We start from the raw sequence: 20,345 nt of genomic DNA on the forward strand, positions 1-20,345 counted from the left end.
AAAATAGTTGTAATGTTTGTTGTTCGTGTAATCGATATTTTATTTTCCTTATCCCATTTAGTCTCATAAATTTATATTTACATTCATTTACAATTGGTAAAGATGCCACTATCAAAACCCATGTCTTCACGTTTCCATTTGCTTCTTAAATCATCTGTTACACTGTGCTACAAGATTCAGACATCGACGTAAAACAAATGTAGATGATCAGTGTAATCAAATGCATTTCAAACAGAGCAGAAAGATACATTTAATGGTACCCTATATTTTAAGTATGTTCAATATGAGCTTTGTTTCCAGAAATAATTACATAATGAGGAAATAACAGTTTTGTGAAAACTACAATGTATTTTTCATCCTCCTATATGCTTACTGAAACTGAAATCAATGTAGTCATACATTTTCTTAAACAGTAACCCATCAAGTCAAATCATTCTTTTAGTTTGGGGAGAAAAAAAATGACACCGCAACCTTTGTCTCTCACAACTGGGTTAGGTGCTCTGGAGATTCCGGAACATTCGCGTAACACTTCATATGTAAACCTGGTCCCACTCCTTCAATATATTAGGTCTATCTTTTCATTTATATAAATACTAACCGCACAATAAGAAATTTCAATATGTGAGGAATCTCAGGCTTTTCACTTCAGAAAATGTTGTGTAGTGATCAGACATAACAGACTTAAACATTCAAGTCAATGAAACCAACCCCATACCCGATTAACTATGTCGAATTTGTAATATAAAATAGTTTGCCTTCAATTACTTGAGCTAGAGAATTTATAATAAAAAAGGTAAATGATGTCTAAAAAACAAACCACAACCAAATGATGAAAGACCCCACATATTTACGACCTTCACAGATCAGTGTTTAAATGTAGCGAATAACATTTTTTTCCAGTAACTTCACATCACATCGTTTTGTCCTAACATTGTTTCCCCATAAATGATACATCATTTCATGGCTACCTAAATTTAAAAGAAGAAAACCTTTGGACTTTGAAGTGAAATCGCTTTTCCTTTCATACTGTGGAAAATTTTGAAAAGTTACAAAAAAAAGGGGCAGAAATAACATCCCTCTTGTAGAAACAAGAACCAGACAGTCTTAACCATCCTCTTACAGCACATGCAACAGGGACTTTTACTGATTTTCAGCGGTGGGAAGCGGTCTGCTTGACCCTGGGATTTATTTCTGGTTTTTCAGCAGCTCATCAATCTGGGTTTTGTACATGTTCTTCACATCTTCCAGGTCCAGTCTCAACTCTTCAGCCTCCTCCGCCTTTTCCCCGTACATCTGCAGAATGGTGTTGTGCCTCTGCTCCAGCTCCTAAAATAAACCAAATATTGAGACCAACTCAGTGTCGTTCCATTCAACCCCTGAAACACATCAACACCCACTTACTGCTCCAGTTCCTGAGCAAAACATGGGCATTCGGTGTGCCAGCGCGGCGGATGTATAACACATTAATATTGACAGCCGCGTAAAGTGTTATTCTGTGCCAGCTAATACAGGAGACATATAAATCAACTGTGACATGCAGCTGTTCAGCGTTCATACTGTCAGCAGTTCAGCAATTTGACTAGCTCCAGCATTCCTGCTAGCTGGTGAGGTTATAATGGACCAGGTGTGTTTGACGTGGGTTGGGACTGCTCCCCTCTCTCAGCCGTCTTCCTCTCTTTGCTAATGAAGAGAATGGTGTCTTATCACCTGCTCTGTGTTTGCTTAGCTCAGGGACGTGCGGTTTTTTTTTTCAGTTTTGGTTTGTGTGATGGGGCCAGCTTTGGCCTGCAGTGGCTAGAAATTTGCTAATAAACTGAACTTGTACATAGAGAGCCATAGGTTCTATTCTTGGCTCAGGCACTGTTTATACATTCAAGCACTGCACCTTGCCTGAATTCAGAAATGGACAAAAAACTTTATGTGACACACCCTGGACAAGGACAACGACCAAGCAAAAAACTAAAGCAATGTAATGTGATGAAGCTGAGGTTATTTTGGGATGACTAATGGAAATGACAGGCAGACTAGCTTCCTTAATCCTTGTTTAGTTATTTTGCATCCTCTTCGGTTTGCTTTCGTTTCTTCCTTTTCCTTTTGAGTATTGACATTTTACATCCTGGTTTGGTGAACTGAATGTGGAAATGTCTACCCTCAAAACAATGTTTTAAATAATGTATTCTCATTAAGGTTACCGAATATGTCCTGGATGTTCACCAACTGTCTAGGATATTACATCCAGCAGGTGAACTGGGCCGTTATACAAAAATTGGTCACTCCGACCTGCACTGCAAATTCTGAACCTTCATCCATGAAAAGGAATGGAAAACTTAGTGCAGACAGCAGCAGCAGACAAACATGAGAACAAATGCTTTTTAGTTCAAGTTTCAAGCACTACCCACCATTACAATCTAATACAAATGATGTAATTCATGAACCAGATGCACACATAGTCTAAACTCATTCAGTTCAGTGTTCAGCAAATACTGAGCAACTGATTCCAGTGGTAATATATGAATATCATTATTGGCTTAACAGCCAATTGAGACACGATGGCGTCATAGCGTGTGTAAGGGTGAGAGCCCTCACCTTGAGCTGCACACGTAGTTTAGGGATCTCCTTCACTTTCTCCTCCATCTCATCGTTCTGATTGGTCAGCTTCACCAGCTCCTCTGCCATAATGGCGCGTGTTTTTTCCAAGCTGGAGATCTCAATCTGAGAAGAAACAACATGGGCTCTTAGAAAACACTGGAAATTTTCCACTGGCTAAGCCAAGAACAAAAAAAAAAACACAAAGACCAAGTGCCAGGCCTTATTATAGCAATGTTCATTTTAAAAATGGACACGACAATGAATGTGAGCCTGGCAACAATCAAAACTCCTTTACACCTAACTGGGTCTTTTCAACAACTGTTATTTCATGGACTCTGTTCCAGGTGGCAAAGACCCAGGGGTTTAACTGCCTGGAAGCAGTGTTTCCACAGGCCTACCTGCAGCTGAGCGATCTCGCCCTCTCGGAGTTTCAGCTGGGACTGCAGGTTCTCGATGACGCTGGAGCCGCCCGCCAGACGAGCCATCTCGTACAGATTGCTCCCACTCACAGACAAGGTCATCGTGCCAAAGGAGTGATCCAGAGAATCCTCCTGCTAAGAAAGGATGTTGTTTAACGTTGCAGAATCCGAAGTGCTAAATAGGACACAATCCCCAATAAACTACAAATACTTCACCAAAAATAAGAAACTCTCTGGATGTTATTTACATTACACTTACATTTATTCACTTTGCAGACACTTTTATCCAAAGCAATTTACAAGTGAAGCAGAGTACAACACAAGTGTCAACAACCATATGTCAACAACCATAACAATAATTTACTCTCACAGGAACATATTTTGTAATTGTTTCTGAGAAAATGTCCTATGGGTCCATCAGTAAATAAGCACTGAATAACAGGGTTGCACTGAACCCTGAGCTTGGGGTGAGAGGCAATTACAGGAAAGGACAGTGGGCCATTTACACAAGCCACGTGGACTGACCTGCGAGAGGAGAGAGGACTGTAGGCCTGCCATGTCACCCCCGCTGACAGAGCTGGAGCGGGACAGGGAGGGGGTGGAGGAGGCTGGGGGCTCCGAAATTGAGTGGGCTAAGGCTTTTCTCTCCTGAGTAAAACACAAAAAAAAAACTCATTTCAGCAAGAAACCTACAGTATGAGAGAACCACAACAGAGCAGCGACACATACCAAAACTAGTTTTGTAGAATAACTGGAGTAATACTGAATGGTACATAATCATTCTACCTTTTCTTTCAGCGCCTCTTGTGCCAGATAGCATTTCTTCTTTTCTTGTTCCACCTTCATTCTCTCCATCTCCAGCTGATTGGTCAGAAGCAACTGGAACAAAAGAGATGGGGAGGGGCCTGTCACAAGGAGGCACGCACAGTGGACAGTTCTATAGGGATGGGGGAGAACGGGGATAAGTGCTAGGGGAGAGAGGTGGCATACCTTGTCCTTTCGAGCCTCCTCTAGTGTTCGACTGTGCTCTACCCTCAGGTTCTCCAGCTCCACATGTTCCCTAAGGAATGAGAATATCTGCTGAGTAAAGGAATTATTACACTGATGTATATGAACACACAGAGGTCTGAGTTGACTAATCTGCACTATCCATTCTGGTTTTGACTCCAACTCAGATCTGGATTACATGTCCATAGTCCTTCTTCTGGTATCAGTTAAAACTCACCCATCATTCTTGCAGTACGCAACTGATTTCAATGAAACCACTGATGAATATTTTTATAGATCCCATGGACTGAGCCAACAGCTAGTTACCCCCCCTTCAAAATTCAGATTAGAACTGTTCACCTACCTGCTGCTTTCATCTTCCAGCTTCTCCCGCTTAGACTTCTCTGCATCCAGTTGACCCTGAAGACGGCCCTTCTCCTGCCTTAACAGAGAATTCTGGGACTCCAGAGATGCCAACTGGGCTTTGATGGCTAAGAGCTCTTCAGCTGCAGAGCGTTCCTTCTCCACGGCAACAGCCAGCTGAGCCTGGGCGTCCACTACACCATAGGTGCAAGGTTTTGGGAAGGAGAGCAAAGCAGTCAGCAGGCTTGATCCAGAAGGCACACAGGATATTAACACAATTAAATGTTGATGGTTATTCCCACACATACTCCACGGTAAAATTTTGAGAAGAAGTAAAAAGTTCCCTAATCAAGGCTTTTTCTTCCTTGCAAACCTCCCATTGTAATTAAAGTTCCGTTCCTGTCCTCACCAAGTCGGTCAGAGATGTTCTTCTCTAGCTTCTCCCATGATGCTGTCTGGCCCGCCAGTGTGGCCTGTAGGTTCTCTATCTGTCTCAGAAGAGGCCGTGTTGCTGAGGTTACACTCTGACTGAGCTCCTGGTTGCGAGTCTCGGCTCCCTGCAGTCTCTGGATGTGACAGAGACAGAGAGTCAACGTGAGGTTGCTGGAGATGATGCTACTGACTGTGCAATGCACCGCCACTGTACGCAGACGTGTGAAGTTTAATTGTTACCTGCTGAAGTTCGCCGATCTCTTCTCGCAGATAGTCCTCTTTCCGGGCTTGCTGCTGCTCAGCTCGCTGGAGAGCCACCCTCAGGTCTGCAACCTACAGAAAAGGAGAGACACATAGAGGAGGAGAGAGATAGAGAGACAGAGACAGACAAAGGGAGAGAGACAGAGAGAGAGGCAGTCAGCAAACTGATCCAGAAAAAAACTTGAGAGAAACCACTTGTACACTCCTACTCCAATTCAACAAGAGTTAAACTGTCTCAATATTCTAGTGATTAGACTGTAACAGAACAGGAATGGAGGTCAGCTAGTTTCAGTACTCAGATCGTATCAGACAATACCAGTGTTGTGACGATACATAACCATGTGAGTATTATGATGGAGTAAGCCAGTACTGTAACAGTATTAGACAGTGAAGTCTCACTTGGTTGACCAGTGCCTCCTGCTGCATGCGTGACTCCTCCTGGGCCTTCTCCAGGGCCATGCTCAGCTGCTCCTTGGCCTGAATCTCCCGGCTCAGTGCTGCCTCCTGGGCCTCGCTGTCCTTTGTGGCGTTGGCCCTGTGCAGCTCTGCCAGCTCCCTGGATAACCACCAAACAAAGACATCAATGTACCTGGGCTGACGTCTGCACAAGGAAAGGTAACACTGATACCACCAACAGAGCTGACAAAAATGCTGGGAGTATCCCGCGCGTTTATCCTGAGGGAGTGCTTTACTGATCAAGTAACTTACTGCTGTGGAGCCCTCTGACATGAAACTTTGGTAAAAAAAGGCTTGAATATACCGTGCAAGACACCATTCATTAATAAAGTCATGAAATCCTCCCCTATCTGCATAGTGTAATGAGACTACTCTTGTGGTGCACCGGGCAGAACGGCGCAGACAGTATTCAGTAGGAGACAGTCATGGAGACCTTATGTAGCAGAACTGCCAGGTGAGCACTGAATCAGTGCCAGGTGATGGAGGGGCAGGAGGTTAACTCTTGCGGTGGTGTGTTACTGACTTGTATGAGTTGTCCAGGGCGGCCTGCAGGCTGCGATTTTTCTCCTGTAGCTCCTCCATGTCGCTCTGCAGCTTCACTGTCTCCTTCTCCTGCTTCTCCACCACTGCATTCAGCTTCTTAATGTTTTCACGGTGCTGCCGCTCCACATCCTCCTTCCCATCCAGAACCTGCAACCGCAATCGCACACGTTTACACAAAAACCGACTGCTTGCATCTGCAACTTACAACCACAACCACCCATAACATATAAATGCAACAACACTCTAACACAACCTGAAAAAGGACCATACATACATAAACTACAGCCATAAACACAGCAGCCATGAGGGTCTCTCAACTACACTGTTTAGAACGCAGGGGGATTTGCTGTCCTTTCCAATGGGCTATAACAGGAAAATGCTGTAACTGTGAAACATTCAGGAGGTGTGCTAACTGATATTCCCCAGCAGCTGTTGGTAGAGATGCTTCCACCTCACCTGCTGTAGGTGCTTCAGCTCTTCCTCCTGTTCCTTCAGCTTCTTGCTCTGTTTGGTGATTAGGGTCTCGTTCTCTTTCTCCTTGCCCCGGAGTTTCTTAATGATGTTCGAATGCTGGAGCTGTTGCTTGGACAGCTTTTCCCCTGCAAGTGATAAAGTCTCTTTACTGTCATACAGAGGTGATGATATCATAACAGAAGGTGTCTGTTAATACTTGTGCAGCTTTTGTGCAGAAATTTAAATATTCTTCACATTTAACTTGGACCAGAGGAGGCCTGACCCTCACCTTCTTCCAGCAGGCCTTTGATCTGTTCCTCTTTCTCTCTGATTATTTCCAGGGTCTCATTAGAGTTGAGCCTCATAGAGAGCTCCTCTCTCAAGCCCCTCATTTCCTAAAGCAGAAACATGCATGTGAGAACATGTGAATGACTGTTAGAGCCTATAAGCAACATGTGGCCAGTATTCCCAGGGTGAGATACAGTACTGCTGTGCTTAAGATGGGCACAGCAACCCCTCTGCATTAATCTTTTTTACAAGAAGCAAACTAGGGGCAAATAACTCTCACTACAGCATAAAGCCTTCATTCTCCACCACTGCTTTGCAAGGAACAGGAAATGCAACAGAGTGAAACGACAGTGTGAAAACCAGATCCCTCATGTAAGATCAATGTCATCGTTTACAACGCTTTGGGGACAATTCTTAGACTGTAACAGAAGGAATACACGAGAAAACTGCTCTGCACACGGTTACACCCAACACAGAGGCCTCCTTCATGCAAGGCCAGCCATTACACATCTTTCCAGGACATTTGGCTTGAAATATGAGAGGCTGTGTGCCAGAGCAATAAAGCCTGCTTCTGTGTGTGTTTACCTTTTTCGTAATGTCTCTCTCCTTGCAGGCCAGTTGCGCCTTCCTCTCGGCCTCTGCGATTCGCTGCGTGAACTCCTCTTTCAGCGACTGCACAGTAGAGCTCTCTTCCTTCAAACCAATGATCTCACTGCGGAACATGTGAGCGCCATCTCATGCATGCCATCAAACATTTTCATTTAGAGGACATAAGCTAAAAGCAAGCTAAGAGATTGCTGCAAAACATCTGCGCAACTTTTTGTCTTTACAAAACATAGCCAGTACAGAGTCTGAGGCGTTTGGTAGACACACAGGTAATTTAATGACTTGTTTACTTTAAAGGCTTAACACCTCCTGTTATTCAATCCATGGGGGATGCTGTGCTATTTTCCGTAGGCTCCTTAGCACTGTTATTCATTTAAGGTTTTTCTTCTAATATTTTCAAAACTAAAGAAAACATCTGGTTCAAGTCAGTGACTTCTCAAGACTATTTATCATTTCCTGCAGATGTTAATGAAAACGGCTCTAAATATCACATTGCATAAGACTCTTACTCCTTGAGATTGTCACACTGCTCCTCCAGCCTGGCCTTATCCTTGCTGACAGCTAACAGCTGCAACTCCCTCTTTTCAAGTCGACTCGTCAATTCATCGACAATCTAAAAAAATATGCAAACAATATCAAGGAGGGAACAACTGTGTGAAAACAAACATTATGAAAAAGAGGCATAATTTACAGCTGAACTGCTAAACAATGGACTAACAGTGCCTATGGGCCTGTATGTTCTCAAAGCAGGGATTCTATCCATTGGATAAAATGAGGTAGTCAGGGGCACAGATACCATGAAACTGAACCATCCCAGCTGTACAGAAACAGTGTACAAAAGGCCAGGTCTAGAGACACATAGATAAGAGATGATTATCTGTCTGGAAATTCTTTTTGTAATTTCTAAAAGCTCACTAGCAGGAAAGACAATTCAACTATCTGCAAAAGGAATACTCATTGTAAAGATATGAAGCCGGACTGCAAATACATTTGACACATGCAATGAAATATATCATTTCAGTTGCCTAAAAAATTTCAAGAACAATACATATTAAAGATCTGGTTAATAGTAACCTTCTGAAGCTCCAGCATCTGGGAGGCTGAGACTCCTGGTGTATCCTCTGCAGCTAGTGGAGTTGACTGCTCAGTGACATCACTGACTGGACCAGGTCGTGTCATATGGGCCTCAGGGTCCGGCAGCTCCTCGGGCTGCTCACAGTTGACAGGTGTGGCGCTGCGTCCACTCTCCTCCATCTCGTTCTCGTCCAGCGAGTGGTCCTTTGCACCGTCCGCGAGCCTGTCCTCGTCCTCCCGCCCCTCCCCCTGTCCCAGACTCGCTGGGATGGGCGTGGTGGGGCTGGCGGTGACGGAGGCCAACGTGCACGCCCGCCCCGGGAGTTCGTCGTCCGAGTTGATCTCGCTGACGCTGCGGCTGTCCAGCGACTGCATGCTGAAGGAGTCGATGCGTTCAAAGGCGTCCGAGGAGCCGCAGCTCTCCGTCAGCTTCTGGTAGTCGTCCAGGCGCTGGAAGTCTGCGCAGGTGGAGGACGAGAGCAGCTGGAAGGAGCTCTGCATCAGGTGGAGGCTGGCCTTGGACTCTGCGGTCTCCTGCCGGGAGCTGGCCGAACTCTCGCTCAGCACGCTCTCGTGGTCCAGCACCTCAATGTCGCTGGTGGTGGACGTCCCAGAAGAGAAGGTGCTCACAGGAGGAGAAGGAGTGTTGCTCTGCCTGTCCTCCGACTTGGGGTCTTTTGACTCCAGCAGGATGTCCTTTGGGGGCACTGGCTGTGGTTTTGAGGGGCTGTCCGGAGCTAAAGCCACAACAGATCCTGTGCTCACTGCACTGTCCACAACCTCTGGTGGGGCTGAAGGGGGGAGTGGCTTGTCTGCTTCAGTTGCCTCGGAAACTGCAGCTGTGCTGTCCAACTCCTCCTTACTCTCATTGGTTACATGGTGCTCAGCGTCTTCTGGAACATCCCCCAGCTGAATGGGGTCTGGACTGAGGGGCACAGCCTCTACAATGGATGCAGGCTGTACAGGCTCTGTCTGGACAGGTTCGCTCCCCACAGCCTTTTTGCTATCCAGTTTGCCAGGCTCTACAGGAGCTGGTTTTTTAGGGGCAGTATTCTCGTTGACAACAATGGCCCTGTCCTCCTCCTCATTCTGTAGATGGTGGGATTTGGCAGGGGGTACTGACACCACCGGAGTCGTCTTCACATTCTGCAGGTCCCCGGGGGGCAGGAAGGCACTGAAGAAGCTCTCAGACTCGTCTATAACGGTCCTGGTCACAGGCGTTGTGATGGCCTCCTTCGACAGAGGGGCGGTCTGTGCACACTCCTTCGGCGGAGAGTCCCACTGGGTCATCCCCCAGCCGTCACTCAACGATGTCTTCCTTGGTAAGTCTGCAACGAAATTCAAAAGCAAAATCACCGCTGTTGTTGCAACTTTTTAATCAACGAGAAACTCAGATTTAAACATAATAAAATTCGACCGTAGCAACCCAGCGAAAGTAACTGAGTCCGTGCCATCCCTGTCTTAGCTTACTGTAGTTCATTCAGCATGCCTAGCTAAATTATTTGTATTATCGCAGTACTTTAGCTGGTGTGGCTAACCTAGCCATTTAATTCCATGTAGTTGTGGTATTATTAGCTGGATTTTTTCCCAAAAAATGTCTAAGAATCGACTTAACCTTACTAGCAGCACTGACCCAATTTCAATCTTCAATCTGTTATAATTAGCTCCTTCTGAACCATACTGTTGTCAAACTACACTTACATCTACAACTACGTCGAGAGGTAGCTAGCAAGATACCCGGATCTGCGCGATTCCTACACAAACCTGGTTAGCTAGTTAGGCTACCTTTTTGTTTAAAGATATAGCTTATTAATGTTATCCAGACAGCAGCACCTACCATCATATGACGGTAACACAGTGTCTCCCCACTGATCTTCTTCCTTGATGTCCAAAACTCTGTCGATGGATTTTTGAGCTGTTGTCAGAGCTTGTTTAGCAAAGCTAGACAGGTGCGAAGCGTTAAACCAACTCATATTGCTATACATTTAAAAAACGATTCGCAGTCCCTCGATGTCAAAACTGTAGCTGTGGTTAATGGCGAGTATCTAGCTAGCTACCAACGCTGTAACATGCAACGTAGAAAAGATAGCTAACAAGCTACCTAGCTAGACAGGCCTGGTACTCAGCTAAGCTATTGTAGCTACCTAGTCGTTACTACTGTCAGAAAAACATTTTCTTTGTGATCTATGAATTCTACAGTACAGGCGGTCTTTAGAACCAGAATCCTACAGTTTCAAGACATGGCTGACAATTCTGACACTGCTTTTTGCTCTAATTATCCGCAAGTGTCTTCTTGTTTTGGTACTTCGACGTCTACTTCCTTTCCACGTCGCAACAGCCAAACCAAGTGACGTCATCTTCCGGTGAGTCCAAAACTGCGTGGGTCGGAGTCACACCCCACACAGGTTATTATTAACTTCTGAAAAGATGTGGATGTTTTTTAATATAATACCATCTGATCGGAGGAATACGTATTAAACGAGGCCTTGCAAAGTACTGAATATGAAGTCAATGCAGATAATGAAGGTCGTAGGTTTGTCATGGTTATTAATCAAAGCATTAATAACCTGGCTACTGGCTAATCTACCGGCTACTGTTATTAGCTATAGTATTAACTGTATGGCTGATACAGATAAAGCAAGACATATGTATAACATCTTATTCATCCACAGAAGCACCTGACCCGCATGCATTCTTTACAGTGGCTTCAGGCCTTGCAATAATCTTTTCATATTCAGTGCAGAGTAATACATATTCCACATAAATGTTATTTGGAAATGAAGTTTGAGATAATAACCTGTTTGCAGAAGTTATGAAATTTATATAATGTACTGTTGAAAAGAGACTGCAAGTGCTACTACTGATATTTTTCAACAAGGTCCTCCAAGATCGGAAATTTGTCTCGAAACAGTCACACACTGTAGCCTGCAATTTACTGTATACCAAAACATTTTATTTCAGTACATATTTCATCAACTGGTGTCCATTTCTTTGTGAAGACAGAGTTGTCAATGTGTTAACAGCAAAAAAAAAAAAAAAACACCACATGTAATAAATATAAATGATGTTCACAATCTCACAAAACAAACATGTCCATCTATCTCCTATCTCCCATTACAGGACATGCCACATGGATGCAGTGCATAAAATATACATAAATATTATTGCATCTAGGTTAGCACTAGCTGCAAATTCTGAATGGAGCATGAGGACAAATGACTTATTCGGTTTCTTCCACACCAGCTGTAAAAAGGGTGACATTTGTGGTAAATTTTAAACATTCAGGAGAAAATATGAACTTAAAATGGGATTTCTGGGCACGTCAGAGCAAAATATCTGAATATTATTTACACGATTGCATTTTAAAATATTAAAATGGTTTCAAGTTTTATCTGCCCAGCAACTAGTTTCACCATAATCTACCTGGAAGGCTATGTCACAACTGATGGAAATACTTTGTCTAGTATTTGTGTATTTGAAGTACTCCGTAGTTCTTCTACACCTGCTTGCCAGTCAGGTGAAATTAAGCTTGAAGAGGACAGTTTGAGGCGTTGTGATATCAGCTACTGCAAGTTCCTGCCCATCAGCCAATCCCAGCTCTGGAGAAACAAATAAAAATGATTCACAGTTGGTTCATTATCAAAACATACTTTTCAAAATGCTGCTGTGTGAGTATGATGCATCATTTAAACCAACCTATTTTAATATCTGTGCAATGTGTAAATATCTATGTATGAAATCTATACCAGCTAAGAGTGTTGTATTACCTTTAAGTGTTTTGCAAAGATTTGGCCGTGTTCTTTCTTCAATAGAGGCTACCGTCTTATTAAAAAGGAGAAGAAAACAGCAATCAATCCATACATAGTCATTTTAACTCAATTACACCTGATTTAGGCATAACAAAGAATGGACAGGTTATTCTTAAACCCCAGTTTTCTTGTGACTTTCAACAAACAAACAAACACAGGAAATCATATTAAAAATTCAAATAAATTGAATAAACTTGTTTAGAACATACAGCAATATTTATCTGACACTCCTTTGTGTGCTATATATTGTTAAAAATACATATTACATACATACATATTCAGGGCCAACATCACCATTTGTCACAAATTAGATTTTTTTTCCATTGGCTTTTTATTGATCACAGCAGTATCGGTTTATCAGTTCTGTACTGTGATGTTTCTAATCAACTTAAATTAAAACAGTCAAACTTTCATTTGGTCTGAAGATTCCGCTAAATTATGGTACCTGTAGCTATCCAACAGTATAATCTTGTTCAGTATTCCTCTTCTATTCTACTAGCTCATTTTAAAGAGAGACAGACCTAAGCACAGCATTCTTTATTTTTAAGATGCTATTCATAATGGCTGGGAAACACCTTTTCTATAAGCAACCACATTGGCTCGCCCACCTTTGCTTCCAGTAATCGCAATTTGCAGCTAGATTTGTCTCTCACAAGATAACACGTGCAAATTTCTTTGAATTTTGCAGGAAAATTGGTCAGATCAACATTACAGAGGAATTTGGGGTTTTAAGAATCTGCACTCATACCCAATAATCAAAATGAATGATCTGCAAATACAAAAATAAAAGAAGCAATACCTACCTGCAAGTACAGTGTTTTATTTTTCCCCTCCAGCGTAGCTGTGATAGCAGGAGATTTCATTTGTCTGGAAAAAAGACAAGTCATTTCAAAGACAAAAATTACAAGGGGATAGTAAGCTCACCTCTAGAAAAACTGTGGAACTAACAAGAGTTCTGACTCAAATTAGATTTGTATTCTTGCATGATTTTTCAAAGACATTTTACTGATAAATGGACAATTCAGAGGTGTATTTTTATAGCTTTAAAAGTGAGTGTTCCACAACATTTGTCTGCTTTGAGACAAATTACTTTCAAATTTATCTGTGTAGACACACTTGCACATGATCTTGGCAGGTAATACTAGTTACCAATGACTTCTGGCAATGAGCTGAATGTATATGCCTGCAAGCCAGCCATTTTCTTAGCAATGTCAGCAAGCTGAAATTGCTGGATAGGATAGTAACTGACTTCAAGCTAGTACAGTTGCAAGACAGATGGCTATATGTTTCTTGTTGTAAAAGAAACAATGTTTATTGTGTGGTATAGTGGTAGGAGCAGGGATTATAACTCAAGGGTAGCTGGTTTGATTACCTGCTGGGGCACTGATGTTGTTGTACGTTTGGGCAAGGTACTTAACCCATAATTGCCTCAGCAAATATCCAGCTGTATAAGTGGATAAAACTATAACCCATGTACATCATTCTGGTTAAGACTGTTTGCTAAATGATGTAATGTAATGTATGTCTGCGCCATTTTCCCATTTTCATGAAGGACAGAACTTTTTCAGACACATTAAAGGACCCCTGTATCGACAGTGATCTAGTGTACTCACAAAGAGGCATTCTCAGTAAGGTAGTCCAGGACATCCTGCAGCTTGGCTGATGGAGAGAACTGCAGATTCAGGGGTACCTGGCTGCAGGCTGCACAGTTCTCCTAGAGTCAATCAAACACACACAGTGAGCTTTTTTCCCACAAACAAAACCCCTTGATTTGTCCTACAAACATGAATATGTACACAGGGCACAGATTTCAAACATTAACTGTGCACTGACCAGTTAAGTTGACCTATTTCCAATTTTAGCAATACAAGGTATGCCTGATAAATGACCATGCACCTCCCTTCAGCATTACTGCCATGTAACCTACTTACAAGTACAAAGAAACCTAATTTCATACTTCCTGTAAAGGCCATGAATACCTTAGTAATGTACATGTTTGCAGTTCTCTGAACCCACCTTTCGCTCTGCTTCATATGTGTATGTGTACAGGCCATCAACGTCATTGAACACTAGATAGTTATTCAACGGAATGTAGGCACTGCAATAAAGTGAAAAAGACAGGCATGAGGCAGTCATGTCAGATAACGCTTAACAATGCTGTAATATTATGGGGCCGAACTGACCTTGAAGCGATTTTGAATACTTCTGTAGCACATGCCGCTGGAGAGTGAATAGAACAGCATAATCAGGACATGGTTTACGTCACATTTCCATTCTTTTCCATTCATTCATTAATGTACTCATGAATGTAACCCTGGCGTTCAGTAGACGATTACTTGAGGTTGGTCAATATAGCCCCCCCAGAGCAACAAACCTGCAATGACTGCATTTGTGGAGGCAACGGCAGGGATGATCCTTTTCACAACACCTGGAAAGAAAACAGAAAAAGGACTTCTGAACACGACAGTCATAGCCTTTTCCAATGAGGGTTCTTTTTCCAGAATGAAATTAACATAGTTGGTGTGCAGGCCTAATTTTGCATGTATAGCTGGCATTACTAACATGTCTTCAAATGGCAATGTAAAATGGAGCTTTTCTAACGGGGGCCATTTAATTTTTGGTATCTTTTGATAAAATGTTTCCTTTTGTATTCAACCTCAATTTAACAACAAAGCTGAGTCAACCAATCACACAACATTTAGCTATAAATTAAAAGAACAGAAAAGTGCAGTCACCTTGGCTGCCCTTGCTTCTTTGCTCACATATTCACCCTCCAATGCTAAAACACTGTTTCTACAGGAGCCACTCACTCAGGGTGTGAGTGAAAGAGTGAGGAACACAGCTGTTTCTAGGGAGCTCATTCCAGTAGCAGCCAAAAAAGGCTTTTTCACAAAAACAGAATAATTCAGTAATTGATTTTATTCACATTCACCATGGTTCAACAGCTATACGTGATTAAACTGCCCTAAACAGTTGTGAGAAGGAGGCTAAATACACAAAGAAAGTTTCAATTACAGAGTTTTGTGCTCTCTCTATTTCCAGGGCTATAAGCTATGAAGGGGAAATTAAAATGTGGACTCCCTTCACGGCGGCTTGTACACAGACAGAATATTAAGACTCACCCTGCGTGAGTCGGTAGGTCACCCCCGTAATGTTGAACTCCGAGGCTCGCTCCTGGGACTTCTGGAATACCCACTGAATGTGTTCAGGGTCATCTCCATCCAGCGCCACACCATCTGGAGACCACACACCACATCCAGTCACTCACTGCATATAATGATCATTTCATCAATACATTATACATTTAGCCCCTTAGAGGTTATCTGAAAGGCACTGTTTGACTGCCTGTGAACAGGATAGCTGAAAAAGTAACAGACAGATCTGGTTAAAAGGACTGCCTTAGGGACAAGGAAGACATGATTAATCTTCAGGGTTGCCCCTGTTAAGGATAGTGGAAGTAGGCGCTCAATCTTGTGTCACTAGTTTCTGGGGAGGCCGTCCCAGCTGGAATGACCTTGGTTCATCAAATACTCATTCACCCAAGTCTGTACTATGGAGCAGGCAAGGTTAAAAGCAGCGTCCCGTCCAGCTCTCTGCCCATGAGATAGTGACACAATTACGTTTGTTTGTGAGCGTACCTCCAAAGGGCTTCTCTTTGGGCCACTGCAGCATGCGGACATATTCCACACAGTGCTCTGGTAGTCGAGGCATGGTTGCAATAGTACACATTGGGAAATTAATCTAGCAAAAAAAAAAAAAAACACAAATCAAATCCACACACACATAAATGCACTACAAGCTCAAATACCACTAGGCTTTTAAATATATTACAAATTTACATCAGTTAATACAAATAATATCTCCAACTTTAAAGCAAGACTTTATATTTTATGTACTTGTGTAATAGTATATTTGTTGTCGTATACTTGCTGTACTCACACACCTGAGGTGGGTAGAGCTCCAGTGTGCACTCGATGCATGCAGTCATGCCTGGTAGGATGACCCTCGCATTGCCCTTGAAGCCCTCTGTTCCCCCATCAATGAGTGGGATTATGGAGCTGGAGTCCAGCACGCCATCCTCATATATTAGGAGGGACATCTGACCATAAGGAGAACATGTACAGGTCACAGATCCACACAGATACTAGAACCTATGGCCAAACTCAATGACAGTTGCAATCAACAAATTGTACTGTGTGACATACCAGCATGCCATTCATCCATCTCCTGGCAATGATGGAATCCAGTCCACACACAATTATGTGGAATTCTGAGAAATCACAGAGGAAATAACAAAATGATGACTCTTACATACTACAACAACTCATGTTCTATCAAGGTGTTGTGGTTTATGAGTGGCAAATGTCTCTGAACAGCATCTACTGTCATAACTCCATGCATTCCTGTGTGGTTTGTTCTTCACTAAAGCATTATCTTATCCAAAAAGCACAACTGGTGATATTTATTAACAGTACCGCAAGAATGTGTTATTTAATTTCACAAATATCACTACTTACGTCTGTAAAATGATTCATCAAAGTCTTGTATTTTTTTAAAATATCTGAGCCTTTTATTAAGAATTTTAATTTTGCATTGACTTTTGGAAAAAAAAAAAAAACTTTCTGTGTTTTACCGTTATTTACTTTACTTTACTTAATTAATAATTACATATGTTATAATACTAATGCACTGCTGCAAAAACAAGATCTACTATAGTTCTAGTCTACAGAAAAGGATACGGGACGACTTTGCATCCAGGGACACGACTGTTGATAAAGTCAGCTGCCACATCTGCCTTGGGCCGCCCCACATCTTTGGGCCTTAAGGAATACCGACCGGTAGCAAAGGTCACAGGTAATAATAACAAAACAAAAACCACAAAAAAAGTAATTATATTTTGTTCAACAAACAATATTAATACAGGTATACATTAAATATGTTATTAATATATTAATGTATTACTAATACAGTTAAAATTAAAAAGAAGTAATATAGTACTGATGACCAGAAGGCAGTACATTCCCTCTCATTCAATCTGAGAAATGGAGCAGGCCAGGTCACCTCAGTATACATGCAGCTTGTCAACAAACAGCTTTTATTTCTCCAAGAAATAAAATGCCTTTCTGTATATTAGACTGTGGAATGGGAAAATGTCCATCATGGCAATGTTTCAAGGGAAAAAGAAAAAATGAAAAGCAATAAGAACTGACCTGAAGAGAAACTGTCTGTTCAGGTTGGAGACGTCAATGGTGTCCATATCAATGACGTGAATGTGCCGAAAACCTGACAGCGCCTAGTCCACCCAACAGCAACAGGGGAGCCAAACATGGAATATTAGAGGACTGGTTCAAGATGGCTCTCTTTAATAACCCCTATAGCTCTCACTATCAACCAACCAAAGTACAACAGGATTGTGTTTGATGTTTGTTGCAGGGCATGACTGTCCTGATGTGTCAGCCATATGTACATGTGTCATTGTGTGTCAGCTAAATGTATGTTTTCACAAATAACATCTTAATAAATACTCGTCTGCAATGGCAGTGAATGACTTGAAAGATTTCTTAGTTCAGGCAAGAGAAAACTGTACAAAGACTTATCCTGAAATAGAACACATGTGAATGTCAGCAAATACAGGAAAGAAATCATACCAGATTTTTGAGGAGTTCACAGCCCAGGCCACCTGCTCCAATCACTAGAATCTTGCAAGTTTCCAATAAAAACTGGAGTGACTACAAAACATGTAGGAATGGAAAGAGTTAGTTGGGCTTGTAACACAAAGGTTGCAGATTGAATTCCTAGTGCTGTTTTACCCTTGAGTAAATTGTATAACCTGCCTAGCTTCACTGGCTACAGCTGTGTAAATGGATAACTTTCAAAAATGCAGGTTCTATAAAACTTTCTGGATAAGGGCACCTGCTATGAAAATATAGTAATTTCCACTGTCAGAAAACATCTAGTTATGTTGCTACCTTTGATGTAAGGCACAATACTGCACTTGATCAGACAGTGCTGTCTATTACTTTCCTGTGAAGTAACAGACAGCATGCATTAGTACTCCTTTGCATCCCTGGAAATGAAAAGATGGCTCTCACCTCTGTGCTGGGCTCAAAGTCTGGGTGAGTGAATGGTCCTGGTCTCTCCAGAAACTTCTTAACATGGTTCCAGCGCCCATCCCAGTCTCCACTGACCCCAATCCCTCCATCCACTGCCATTCTGCACAGAAAACAGGAGCTCAGCTACACACATCAGTTGGAAATCACTCAACATCCAGACACTCTGCCAACTGCCAACCTCAGGATATTCCCCAATCGTTATGACTCCAGTAGCAATCTCACAATTTGGTACAATTTTGTTTTTTTTTTATTCCATGTAATCCAATTTAGACTTTTGTTGTTTTGGAATCAATATCTTGCTTCCAAAAAGTTTTTGAAGTAAATGAGTATATTTATGTTAGTCCAGCCATATATTTCTTCTGAACTGAGAAAATACGTTCTGGATCTGCATGAATCCCTCAGTAATTAGTAGAGCCCATCTTACCACCAGGGAATGGTCAAAGCGCATAATGTGCATGGTGTTCCAATGGAACTCAGTGACGTTATTTGGTTGGAATAATTACGGAAATACGGTGTAATGAAGTTCATTAAGTCTCTGAGGTGGACAGTGGTGAGCAAGAAGGCAACCTGCACATAAAATCCACAAATACGACGCAAATACACTTACGAGGTGAACATGTTAGCCAGCTTGTGCGCTAGCTAGCCAAAACTGTACTTCAATTCGTACAGACAGCCAATTCACTCAGAAAAGTTTGGATGCATTTCCAATGATTGTCTGCTTGTCTATAACAGGATGCTACATGCATGTAGCAAATCAATTTAGTAAGTTACAGTGCAAATTTGACACGACACTGCAGTACAGCAGATAGCGTGCTTGCTAGTTAGATAGCGGGCTAAAAAAATCCATCGTACGTAACACAGGCATATCTACAGTAGCTAGGTAGCTAGCTAGTTAAACACTAAATTGTGAAAATTCCCAGGACCAATAACAGACCTAATAATCACCTGAATGTAACCAAGTACAAATTTAGTTCGGAGTAGCATAACTCACAGTCCTTAATCGGCGAGCTCTCCGTCTAGCTAGTCATATTAAAAGCAGATCTAGCCAGCGATACTTAGCCGAATCATACAGACAAGGAAGCTGGCTAGTTAGCCAGCTAGGTGAACTATTACCATAAATCTGTCTGTGAATTAGCTAGCGTTAAGACACACTTAATTTTTGAGGTCGACTTGAGAATGAACCGATCAAATGTAACCTAGCTGCTAGCCAAAAGCTAGCAAAGATTCAGATTTGTTAGGTCAATGATGATGTGAATTTCCACATCTAATGCCTACATATATGCTAGCTAGCTAGCCCAGTTACTGCCTGCGCTGTGTAACCTCAAACCTGCTGCCAGTTTCTAGCATTTCATCACTAACTTCTCAGTCAGCTCCTCTATTCTCCTTCTTTTCTTCTCCCTAAAAAGAGAGAATAAAAGAAGGTTCACACATGCTCGGTTTTCAGCAGGTAGTAAACGAGACTGTAAGCATTTTTGACCAGTTAGCAACTGTATTTGCCTCTCCCTCCATAGATACTTACGGCTCATCGACATCCGCCATATTTTCATGGTCGTACGTCTTCCCAGAATGCTTCGTATTGAATGTACAGCCAATCAGAGGAGGCTGCGCAGAGAGTTCGATGAGGAAAGCGCAACAAGATTTATTTAAATATAAGGTAGAGACATCCTGCTCCATGTAACGTTAAACATTTCAGTTATGATTTAAACAGATAAAAACACTTTATTATTATTATTATTATTATTATTATTATTATTATTATTGCTAGTGGTGGTGCTACTGCTACCACTATTGCTTTTATAAAATGAATCAGTGATATGAATTACAACTGTTAATGACTCAGCCGCATATTGCTTGTATAGTATATCCATACTAATTAACAGAGTTGGTGTCATCATTGGCAACATTATAAAAGTACTTTATTTTAAAATATGTTACTTGTGCATCTGTGCACA

The 20,345-nt window shown here is 42.1% G+C and overlaps 2 protein-coding genes across 4 annotated transcripts; both read right to left on the reverse strand.

The window, feature by feature from the left end:
* Nucleotides 1–344: 344 nt before the first annotated feature.
* On the reverse strand, nucleotides 345–10,797 carry tmf1 (TATA element modulatory factor 1). Of its 2 annotated transcripts, none has more exons than XM_036531704.1 (17): nucleotides 10,309–10,797; nucleotides 8,472–9,799; nucleotides 7,907–8,010; nucleotides 7,377–7,503; nucleotides 6,793–6,898; nucleotides 6,507–6,649; nucleotides 6,031–6,197; nucleotides 5,451–5,607; nucleotides 5,031–5,123; nucleotides 4,768–4,924; nucleotides 4,360–4,552; nucleotides 3,999–4,068; nucleotides 3,795–3,887; nucleotides 3,534–3,656; nucleotides 2,988–3,140; nucleotides 2,587–2,712; nucleotides 345–1,326 (listed from the first exon to the last, which is right to left on the reverse strand). In XM_036531704.1, exons 1-17 carry the CDS (start codon nucleotides 10,454–10,456, stop codon nucleotides 1,186–1,188), a joined length of 3,429 nt encoding a protein of 1,142 aa, XP_036387597.1. In that variant the 5' UTR covers nucleotides 10,457–10,797; the 3' UTR covers nucleotides 345–1,185. The 2 variants fall into 2 exon arrangements, with proteins under 2 accessions (XP_036387597.1, XP_036387596.1); XM_036531703.1 differs by having other exon boundaries at nucleotides 2,988–3,143.
* Nucleotides 10,798–11,458: 661 nt separating this feature from the next.
* On the reverse strand, nucleotides 11,459–19,962 carry uba3 (ubiquitin-like modifier activating enzyme 3). 2 transcript variants are annotated; one of them, XM_036531132.1, is made up of 18 exons: nucleotides 19,913–19,933; nucleotides 19,753–19,791; nucleotides 18,373–18,493; nucleotides 17,929–18,009; nucleotides 17,491–17,573; nucleotides 17,020–17,100; nucleotides 16,798–16,841; nucleotides 16,486–16,550; nucleotides 16,224–16,379; nucleotides 15,919–16,021; nucleotides 15,403–15,516; nucleotides 14,655–14,708; nucleotides 14,464–14,500; nucleotides 14,297–14,378; nucleotides 13,894–13,994; nucleotides 13,084–13,147; nucleotides 12,239–12,293; nucleotides 11,459–12,070 (listed from the first exon to the last, which is right to left on the reverse strand). In XM_036531132.1, exons 1-18 carry the CDS (start codon nucleotides 19,930–19,932, stop codon nucleotides 11,985–11,987), a joined length of 1,386 nt encoding a protein of 461 aa, XP_036387025.1. In that variant the 5' UTR covers nucleotide 19,933; the 3' UTR covers nucleotides 11,459–11,984. The 2 variants fall into 2 exon arrangements, with proteins under 2 accessions (XP_036387025.1, XP_036387027.1); XM_036531134.1 differs by lacking the exon at nucleotides 19,753–19,791 and having other exon boundaries at nucleotides 19,913–19,962.
* Between the last annotated feature and the right edge of the window lie 383 nt (nucleotides 19,963–20,345).

The sequence above is a fragment of the Megalops cyprinoides genome, chromosome 6 (assembly GCF_013368585.1).
Source record: "Megalops cyprinoides isolate fMegCyp1 chromosome 6, fMegCyp1.pri, whole genome shotgun sequence".
NCBI lineage: Eukaryota > Metazoa > Chordata > Actinopteri > Elopiformes > Megalopidae > Megalops > Megalops cyprinoides.

What these genes read in the sequence shown, in the direction of transcription:
- tmf1 (XM_036531703.1), bottom strand. Translation starts at nt 10,456, where the DNA reads ATGTATAGCAATATGAGTTGGTTTAACGCTTCGCACCTGTCTAGCTTT. An exon ending in CAAAGGCCTGCTGGAAGAAG is followed by an intron (nt 6,650 to 6,792) that starts GTGAGGGTCAGG and finishes TATCACTTGCAG; the next exon opens with GGGAAAAGCTGTCCAAGCAA. An exon ending in GCGAGATCGCTCAGCTGCAG is followed by an intron (nt 2,713 to 2,987) that starts GTAGGCCTGTGG and finishes GTTTCTTCTCAG; the next exon opens with ATTGAGATCTCCAGCTTGGA.
- uba3 (XM_036531132.1), bottom strand. Translation starts at nt 19,932, where the DNA reads ATGGCGGATGTCGATGAGCC. An exon ending in CACAAATGCAGTCATTGCAG is followed by an intron (nt 14,501 to 14,654) that starts GTTTGTTGCTCT and finishes TTCACTCTCCAG; the next exon opens with CGGCATGTGCTACAGAAGTA. An exon ending in CATATGAAGCAGAGCGAAAG is followed by an intron (nt 13,995 to 14,296) that starts GTGGGTTCAGAG and finishes GATTGACTCTAG; the next exon opens with GAGAACTGTGCAGCCTGCAG.